The 10,400-nt window shown below is 45.5% G+C and overlaps 1 protein-coding gene across 1 annotated transcript in view; it reads right to left on the reverse strand.

Moving 5' to 3' along the window:
* reck (reversion-inducing-cysteine-rich protein with kazal motifs) overlaps nt 1-10,400 on the reverse strand; it is a 93,747-nt gene that overhangs the window by 20,138 nt on the left and 63,209 nt on the right. The window contains exons 8-12 of the mRNA XM_037694399.1: nt 9,938-10,135; nt 8,716-8,977; nt 8,456-8,629; nt 6,984-7,196; nt 1,029-1,165 (exon numbers count right to left, since the gene is read on the reverse strand). Of these exons, the coding sequence (XP_037550327.1) occupies nt 1,029-1,165; nt 6,984-7,196; nt 8,456-8,629; nt 8,716-8,977; nt 9,938-10,135 (984 nt within the window). The remainder of the gene's footprint in view (nt 1-1,028; nt 1,166-6,983; nt 7,197-8,455; nt 8,630-8,715; nt 8,978-9,937; nt 10,136-10,400) is intronic.

Here is a 10,400-nt window from a genome sequence, read left to right on the forward strand (position 1 = left end):
ATTACTGTTTTTCTTAGACATTTTATTGTTGGATGTAACTGGGACCCCGTGTACATAATTTCGCTCCACCACATGTACCACATGAGGTGCGAATGACAATAAAGAAACTCTGACTCTGACTATAGCAGAATTATGATTTGGAAGATTTGTAGAAGATAGGTTCTTAAGTAGTTTCACAGACAGGACAGAGCAGAGCAAAGAAAAGCAGAGAGGGAGAGGAGGAGAAGGGCGTCCACTCTTAACAAGAGCAAGTGTTGAAGCGGTTGTGTGGGTTCTCCACCAGTCTGGCCTCTGGGACAGGGAAAAAAACACTTCCAGACCTAGATCAGTGTTAGAAACCACAGAAGAAGCCCTGTGAACTGGAGTTTTAGTCCAGGTGGACAGCCCCAAGAACCTATTGGTTCTGGTCCAAACTTTCTGGTGTCTGCTAGAAAGATGAAGAGGTGATTAATTTTTCACAATGAGCCCAAACCAACATCCAGATTAACCAAAGAGTGGCTACACCAGAAGGAACTGAAGTTCTACAAGGTCCTGACCACATTCTAGGTCTGAGACCAGCTCTATGAGGGGACCAGAAGACATCTGTCCACAACATGTCCTCACAGTCTGACAGGACATTGACGAGGTCAAGAGGACAAAGACTACAAGTCAATGTGTGGACTCCTTCATAAGACTGAAGGTTGTAATGCGATCAGACAATGATTTGACTAATCATTAGTTTCAAACTAGATGTTTTTAATTATACTTCCTGTTGACAATGTGTCTTCCAGCTGACTTGAACTGGATGGATGTTCCAATAAAGGTGGAAACATTTGGAAATTATTTCTTATGGTCTAATTTTTTACATCAGTTTAGTAAAGGCTGGAAACCTTCAGAGTTGGAACCTAAACGCTCACGGTGGATTTGACTCTACAGCTTAAAGAAAGGAAAGACAAAGTCTCTTCCTGTCGCAAACAAGCAGCAATTTGGTAGGTACAACGCTGGCCAAGATAGGCCCCGCCCACTCTGTCCCACAGGAAGTGACTCACTGAGGTATCTGTGGAGGGGGATGCAGCGCTCAGGGTCATCGATGGGAGACAGCAGCTCACAGATCCTCTCCGGGGTTTGTCCTTCATGGAAGCGTTTCATGTCCCCACACTGGGTCAGGATGTCCACACAGTCTGACCTGTGGACACAGACAGAAGCAGCTGGGACACAGTTCATCCTGTTGGAAGACAGACCTGTCTGCAGCTCATACACACGCAGAACGTAGACATTCAATCTGACTTGACTGGCTTTTTTCATAAATAAAATAATGAATTGATTATATAATAAATTTTGATTATGAACATCTGATCACCCAGGAGGTGTACAGATTCATACTGGGACTAATTTATTCATACCCTGTTGTTAAAAAATTAAAACAAAACTGAAATAATTTGAAACTGACCTAAGTAATAAAAAGAAAATATTAAATATCAACTACTGAAAAATCAGTATTTTTTATTATTTTTATTTTAGGTCAACAGTTTTATTAAAAAAAGTAAATTAATGGAACTAACCCAGACAGAAAGGATGGTACACAGAAAGATTGATACTAATCTGTCCACAGGGACATGTTAGGCTCAGGTGTGTCCTGCAATCAGCATATCAGGTGTCTTCAGTCTGCCTGTTTAAAGGGTGACAGGTAGTCACAGTGCTGTTTGGTATCATGGTGTGTAATGGAATGAACATGGACTACAGGAAGCTGAGGACAGAGATGTCTCAGGAGCCTAGAAAGACAATGATTGACAGTCCGTTGAAGGTAAAAATGATCAGACCATTTCCAAGCAGCTTGATGATTCACTGACTTCAGCTGTACAGATCATTCAGAAGGTCCACAGGACTAAAGACAAGCTCGCTGGACATGTCCACAAAAGGACAACTGGTGACAAACTGAAGAGCTGAGCAATATGGTAACTGAAGAGTCCAGAACAACTTCCAAAGAGATTACAGTTGATCTCCAAGGTCAAAGTCATCAGAGTCAGCTCACACCATACATTTTTTGGAACAAAGTGGACTTAATGGAAGACAACCGAGGACACCAGATAAAACAAACAAAAAAAAAAAACAGACTGGAATATGTCAAAATGCACATTGAGAAGCCACAAAGATTTAAAGATGAGACAAAACTGAAACCTTTTGACAACTTGTCCCATCAGCTCTGTGCTCAGACCCAAAATTAAAACAAAGAACAGAACCCTACAGTGAAACATGTATGAGACTCGGTTCTGTTCTGGGGCTGCTGTTCTACATCTGACACAGGATGTTCTGAATCTGCACATGGTCCAATAAAATCTCAAGACCATCAAGGCATTCTGGAACTAAATGAGATGCTCTTGTCAGAAAGTGTGGTCTATGTCACAGGCCATGGGTCCTCCAACAGGATAATGACCAAGACACACAGCTAAACACCACCAAAATGGATCAGAACCAAACATTGAACTATTCTGAAGTAGAACCAAAACAACTGTAAATAGGTGGACCAAAAAAAAAAAAACTGTGGATAGGTGGACCAGAACATCTGTATTTGTGGACAGGTGGACCAGAACATCTGTGGACAGGTGGACCAGAACATCTGTGGACAGGTGGACCAGAACACCTGTGGACAGGTGGACTGGAACATCTGTGGACAGGTGGATCAGAACACCTGTGGACAGGTGGACCACAATAGCTGTGGCCAGGTTGACCAGAACACCTGTGGCCAGGATTACTAAGATGGCTGAGCTCTCAGGAGCCGCAGATTCACAGGGTCCCAATGCGATCCCAGTTTTTAGGAGTTTTGAAATTGACTCCATGTCTGACTCTGCACGCTTTATGCGTATAAATTATAGCCGAAACGAAACAATGAGAATAAGAGAAGAATTTACCATGGAATACAGTAGCGATAAGCAACGATCTTAAGTCTACGCTCGGCAGAATGCGGATCCTAAATTCATCCTTCTGGGAGCTTCAGCAGAGGCGCTCTAACGGGAAGAGAAAGCACTGCTTCCGGCTTAAGAAGCGAGGTTGCTGGGCTGGGGTGCTAGTAAGGCTAAAAGCTAACGCTAAGGCTGGCAAACTCCCGATACCTCTCTTTCTGTCAAATGTCCACTCTTTGGACAACAAGATGGAGTTGCCTTGTCTGAGAGTGAGTGCCTCAGAGGAGATGAGGAAATGTGCAGTGCTTTGTCTCACAGAATCATGGATTAACGGCGACATGTCAGACTCCATGTTCCAGCTGGATGACAGACTTTTTCTTCGAGCGTACTGCTGCAGCGAGCTAACGGGGAAGTCCGGAGGGGGTAGGGGGGTGGCGGTGCGAGGGGTGGAGTATGCATTTACGTGAGTAAAAGCTGGTGCACAAACTTGTACCCTCATGCTCCAAGGCTTTGGAGCAGCTAACAGTGAAATGTCGACCACATTATCTATCCCATGAAGTCACAGCAGTGTTCATAACAGCTGTTTATGCTACAGATGCTCTGCAGGAGCTGCATGATAATTTTAGCTTGCTGCAGAGCAAACACCTGAGGCTCTTTATGTGGTGGCTGGTGACTTTAATCACGTAAATCTAAAGGACTGCCTGCCAAGATTTTACCAGCATGGGGCCATACCAACAAGTGGAAATAACACGCTGGACCGTGTTTACAGGAATGTACAAAATGCATAGAAAGCCGAACCCCACCCCCACCTAGGACTCTGATCATATCTCCATCTTCCTGGCTCCTGCTTACCTCCCCCCGCTGAGACGCTCCTGACCGATAAAAAGAAAGTTAAATCTTGGATGCAGAATAGTGGCTCCATACTGAAAGACTGCTTTGAATGCACAGACTGGCAGGTCTTCAGGGAAGCTGCTGAAAATGAGAGGGTGCTAGACCTGGAGAAATACACATCCTCAGTCCTGGGGTACATTAGCAAATGTGTTGATGATGTCAACCACCAGATATGTTAAGAGCTGCCCGAACAGGAAGCCTTGGCTAAATGCAGAGGTTTGCACCCTGCTGGAAGCCAGGAATACTGCCTTCAGGTTTGGAAACTCACAGGAGTTGAGAAGGGCACGGAAAGAGCTGGTTGCTAGTACTAAAAGTGCCAGGGGCACATATGCACAGAAGATCAAAGGTCAATTCACCTCAAAAGACCCACAGAACATGTGGAGGGGCATTAAGTGTATAACAGAATATAAAGGCAGAAGTGAACAATGCCCTAGAGACCCATCACTGCCAGATGCCTTCAACAGGTTTTACACAGGCTTTGAAGACCCGAACAGATTACCCAGCACCAAAATCACCTCACCACTGGAAGAAGAGCTTCTCAGCGTGACCTCAGCCGAAGTAAGGAGTACTTTCAAGAGGATTAATCCTAACAAAGCAACTGGCCAAGACAACATCCCAGGGAAGGTGCTGAAAGAATGTGCCGATCAACTCTGCAAGGTGCTGGTTGACATCTTTAACTCCTCACTTACCCTGGCAACAGTTCCCACCTGCCTGTAGACTACCACCATCATTATCCCAGTACCAAAGAGCTCTACAGTATTGGTCTGAATGACTATCGGCAAGTAGCCCTCACCTCGATAGTCACTAAATGCTTCGAAAAACTGGTCATGACCCACATCAAAACAACCACCAGCATCAACGAGGACCCTCACCAGTAAGCATACCGCAAGAATCGATCAACAGAGGACGCCATCTCCTCTGTGGTCCATACTGCTCTCCACCTGGAGCAGAAGGACTCCTACGTCCGTATGCTTTTTGAGGACTTCATGTCTGCCTTCAATACCATGATCCCCCAAACCCTGATGGACAAACTATTCACACAAGGACTAAGCCCCTCCATTTGCAACTGGATCCTAGACTTCTTAACAAACAAACCGTAGTCAGTGAGGATCCACAACTTCTCCTCCTCCACCATAACCCTCAGCACTGGCTCTCCCAGGGCTGTGTGCTGAGCCCTCTCCTGTTCACTCTGCTCATGTATGACTGTGCACCTACCCATCCAGGCTGTCACATTGTAAAGTTTGCAGATGATACAGAGGCGGTGGGATGCATCACAAACAACGATGAGTCCAGCTACATGCAGGAGGTGGAACACCTGGAGAGCTTGTGCAAGGAGAATAACCTTCACATCAACGTGAAGAAGACAAAGAAGATGGTTATGGACTTGAGAAGGAACAAAAACACCTATCCCCCCTGATCATAGGAGGATCTGCAGTGGAAGTGGTCTCCAGCTCCAAGTACTTGGGTGTACACATGAATGACAACCTCAGCTGGAGCAACAACACCACCAGCCTGATCAAGAAAGCTCATCAGAGACTCTACTTCCTCAGGCGACTGAGGCAAGCTGGCCTGGGAAGCTACAGGTGTGCAGTGGAGAGCATCCTGTGCTCCAGCATCAACACGTGGCATGGAGGCTGCACAGCTGCAGAAAGAAAAGCTTTGCAGAGAGTGGTGAAGGCTGTACAGAAGTCTGTTGGAGTCAGTCTCCCCACCATCACAGACATCTACACCTATAGATGCAGGAAGAGAAGCACCTGCATCATGAAGGACCCCACTCACCCAGCACACACACTTTTTGCCCCACTCCCCTCAGGAAGGAGGTTGAGGAGCATTAAGTGTAGAACAACAAGACTGAGGAACAGCTTCTACCCTGAGGCTGTTAGACTCATGAAACTCTAACCAGAATAATCACTGTGGAAAATCACATCATGTTGCTGCTGATCTGTTTCATGTTGCTGTGTTGATTTGTACTCATCTGCTCAGACAGACTCATGCTAATGTTCGTGCTGTTGTTCAACATAATGTTTTTATGCTATTAGTGCTTAGTGTATATTTAGTTGATGTTTTTCTTAGTTCATATCTTAGAGCTTATTACTGTTTTACTTTTACATTTTATTGTTAGATGTAACTGGGAGCTTGTGTACACAATTTTGTTCCACCATATGTACCACATGTTGTGCGAATGACAAATACAGAACCTTAAATCCTTAGGTGGACCAGAACATCTGTGGACAGGTGGACCAGAACACATGTGAACAGGTGGACCAGAACATCTGTGGACAGGTGGACCAGAACACATGTGGACAGGTGGACCAGAACACATGTGAACAGGTGCATAATTCTCAGGCTTGACTGAGTGATTGATTCAAAAAGTTGTCTAACGAAGTTTAAGTTAAAAGCATGTTTTTAAGAGCAGTTTCAAGAGTTTGTTCTTTACATGCTGCTCACATTTTAACATCAATAACTGATTTTCCAAGTTATTTTTTTATTACATTTGTCAGATTCAGGGTATTTCAATGAACTTTGAGGTTGTGTACATACTAGTCAGTGTATGTCTTCTGCAGAACAGCCTTAAAAAAGTATTTCAACAGAAATTTGTAAATGATAAAGAAAACATAAATAACAGATCATAGTGAGAAAAGCAACTGGCTATTACCAGAGCTACTTTAGACAAGGGCACCACATACGTCATATTATATGCCCGTCAACAAACTACTATACAGGAATCTATGACAAAGGCCCAGACAAGCAAATACCTTGTTTTAACTTTGACCTTGACTTGTGACCTTGACCTTGTAGCGGTGATGCAAAGTGTACACAACACTTTGCCTAGTGATGACGCATCTGCTTTCTGACTGGTGTATAATAAGAAAGATTCTGGATCAGTTTTTTTGTTGAAATCATCAGACTAACGAGGCGGCTGTGGCTGAGTGGTTACAGCAGTCTTCCTCCAATGGGAGAGTTGGGGGTTTGATCCCACCAGCAGTCACATGCTGAAGTGTCCGTGGGTAAGACACTGAACCCCTCATTGCCTCCAATGTGTGTCCCATCGGTGTATGAATGTGATCTAAAGCACTGATTAGTCTCTGTATAGATCTAGTAGAGTGCTGTATGAATGGGTACATGAGGGCACAGATTGTGTTGTAAAGCACATAGAGTATCTTGATAAGAGAAATGCGCTATATAAGTACAGTCCATTTACCATTTACCTACTTGCATATGGCACTGCCTCTGGACTTGCTGTGGCATGGTTTGATCTGCAGTGAGCAGGCCACGGCCTTCCACATGTCGGGCAGACATTTCCTGATGTCCAACACAGGGATGTTCATGAACGGCATCCGGATGGTCCCGTTGGACCACAGCTTGAAGTCGTTCATAGCTCCCTGATCGGACTGAACATTACAGCTGCGGAACAGCTCGGTAGGCCTAAACACACAGGATGAATAAAGGGCTATTAGTGCTTAGCGTATTTTTAGTTGATGTTTTTCTTAGTTCATATCTTAGATCTTATTACCGTTTTTATTTTACATTTTATTGTTGGATGTAACTGAGACCTTGTGTACACAATTTCGTTCCACCACATGTACCACATGTTGTGCGAATGACAAACAAAGAACCTTAAATCCTTAGGTGGACCAGAACATCTGTCGACAGGTGGACCAGAACACATGTGGACCAGAACACCCGTGGCCAGGTAGACCAGAACATCTGTGGACAGGTGGACCAGAACACATGTGGACAGGTGGACCAGAACATCTGTGGACAAGTGGACCAGAACACATGTGGACAGGTGGACCAGAACATCTGTGGACAGGCAGACCAGAACACATGTGGACAGGTGGACCAGAACACATGTGGACAGCAATCAAAGTTGGAGGTCTAGCCACGCCCACATCTCATGACGAAAATTCAAGCCTTTGATAACATTTATCCCCCGTGCTTTCCTGGCATAAGCTCTAGAAGTTTATTAAAGGGATCTCCAACTACTTGCATGTATTGGCTTTAATATGTTATTTCTCTATTCTACTAGGGCTTTAACAGACTGCTCGAGTAATCTACTCATCGATTCCTAGGACATCTATTGAGTTTTTAAATTTCACGTTTAATATTCGCAGTGACGTCATTACGTCACAGTTACGTCATTGAGTCACGTGTCACGTGACCCACACCGGACCACACAGACCCAGTCAGTGTCTCTCTGTTGGACACAGTCAGTGTCTCCCAGTCAGACCCAGTCAGTGTCTCTCAGTCATACCCAGTCAGTGTCTCTCAGTCATACCCAGTCAGTGTCTCTCAGTCATACCCAGTCAGTGTCTCTCAGTTGGACCCAGTCAATGCCTCTCATTTGAACCCAGTAGGTGTCTCAGTCAGACCCAGTCAGTGTCTCTCAGTCATACCCAGTCAGTGTCTCTCAGTCATACCCAGTCAGTGTCTCTCAGTCATACCCAGTCAGTGTCTCTTAGTCGGACCCAGTCAGTGTCTCTCAGTTGGACCCAGTCAGTGTCTCTCAGTCGGACCCAGCCAGTGTCTTTCAGTCAGACCCAGTCAGTGTCTCTCAGTTGGACAGAGTCAGTGTCTCTCAGTCGGACCCAGTCAGTGTCTCTCAGTTGGACCCAGTCAGTGTCTCCCAGTCGGACCCAGTCGACTATCAGTCGGACTCTGCGGCAGCAGGAGCAGGTTCTGACCGGTTGTTGAAGTTGGAGCAGTACGTCAGGTCCTTGCAGCCCAGCTGGCAGGGCTCTCGAACATCTGCCAGACAGTTGATGAGCTCCGTCTCCACAGGGTTGTACTCACAGGGCTGATCAAAGTCCTGCCACGTCTGGCTGCCCCAGTGGGTGCTGATCTCCATGCACATGTCCCTGTCATGGCCCAGCACACAGTTAGTGACAGCCACTTCTTCTGAACCAGAACCTGTCAGCAGCAGAAGCAGAGCCTGCTGTCGTACCTGCACCGAGATGTGTTGGCCTTGGAGCAGCAGTGCAGCTTGGCACTGTCCTTGGCTGGATGGGGAATCTCCTCCTCTGGTGGGGGAGGAGGGTGAGAACTCTCCAGGAAGCACTGCCACATGGGGTCCTGAGGGAGGGGCTGGGAGCCACATTCAATGATCAGACCCTCCATGATCTCGTGCTCTGTGTTCATGGTGCGCAGTATCCGCCTGCAGGCCACCTGGCAGTGGGTGGCTTCTGCCCGGTCGCAGCAGTACAAACCTGGAGGGAAAGGGGCACAGGGACTCATCAGGGTTTAAAAACCTGCTTCATCAAGACCAGCGTTCCAAACAACTGGCTGTAATCAGCAGGACCATGCGAGGTTTCCATCTTTGTTCCTAAAGGGTGGCTGAAAAGAACACCTCAAACAACTAAAAAAGTTAAGTCTGGTCCTCTGGACATTTTGAATGTTCAGAGGACCAGACTTAACTTTTTAGATTTCTCTACCTGGATTATTGAGCATGCATCAGGAAACCCTCAAACAGTTATGAAAATGTTTTCTTCTGGCACAGCTTCAAAGTAATATTTAACATGAGGTCCTCTCCCATGATGTGAGAAATTAACATATTAAAAAAAAAGAATGATGTCCCCGTCGCTGAGGGATTTGAATGCTAAATGTTTATAGTTTTGGAGATGAGTGCTTTTCTGGAGTGAACCTTAATGCTTTAGTTCCAAGATATTCAAGTGGGTAGGAGTTATACTGTGGTATACCGGTGATGACCAGCTGATTCATATGAGATTAACAGGTCATTGTTTATGTCTTTTGATCGGCGGGTCAGCAGATGCGCGCGGCCGGTGATCAGCTGATCCAGCTGAAGCTTAACAGGACTTTGTTTTACCTCTACCGGCTGATCGGACCTGCCTCCTCAAGTAGATTGACACAATTTTATATTATGCATTCTTATTTAGTTCTCTTTGTGCTGTATGATTCGTAAAACCGCGTCATAGAAGCCCGAGCCGACATGCGCAATTCTTGCGCATTGAGCCAGCACGTTATAAAAATGTATTGGCTGTGCAGGTGTATTGTTGTAACCTGTCACGAGAGCCACCAATAAAGCATGGCGAGCTGCATGTGGCTCGGGAGTCACGCAATGAGTACCCCTGGTCTAAATGAAAATAGTCCTGGTGTTATCAGGTAGATGCTGGAGCATTGTGTACAGAGTGAGCAGCAGGTGGACTTACTGTCAATGGGGCTGCGTGCGGGGTAGGACTGCGTGAAGTTGTCGACACATTGGACCAGCTGGAGGCTAAGGCTGACACAGTACCCTTTGACAGCCTTGATCTGGGACTCTGTGGGGGTGGAGTCGGTCCTAAAGATGGCCTCACAGTACTCCCTGCAGGTGGTGTGGCGGCCCGCAAAGCTGCAGCACGAAGAACCCACTGAATGAAGACAGAGATCTCCTTATTAATCACAATGTAAATGTAAAAACAATGACATGTCTGCTAGTCTGACAGAGCATTTCAGGAAATATGGCTTACTGATAAGAGCTAAATATTTGATTACGTGTACAACAATCAAAATTATAAAAAGAAAAAATAATCTGCCAAACATGAACATGGCTCAGTGTGCTACAGAAACAAGTAATAATAAAAGTATGTATATATATATATATATATATATATATATATATATATATATATATAT

Source organism: Nematolebias whitei, chromosome 20 (genome assembly GCF_014905685.2).
Source record: "Nematolebias whitei isolate Nwh7 chromosome 20, NemWhi1, whole genome shotgun sequence".
Classification (NCBI taxonomy): domain Eukaryota; kingdom Metazoa; phylum Chordata; class Actinopteri; order Cyprinodontiformes; family Rivulidae; genus Nematolebias; species Nematolebias whitei.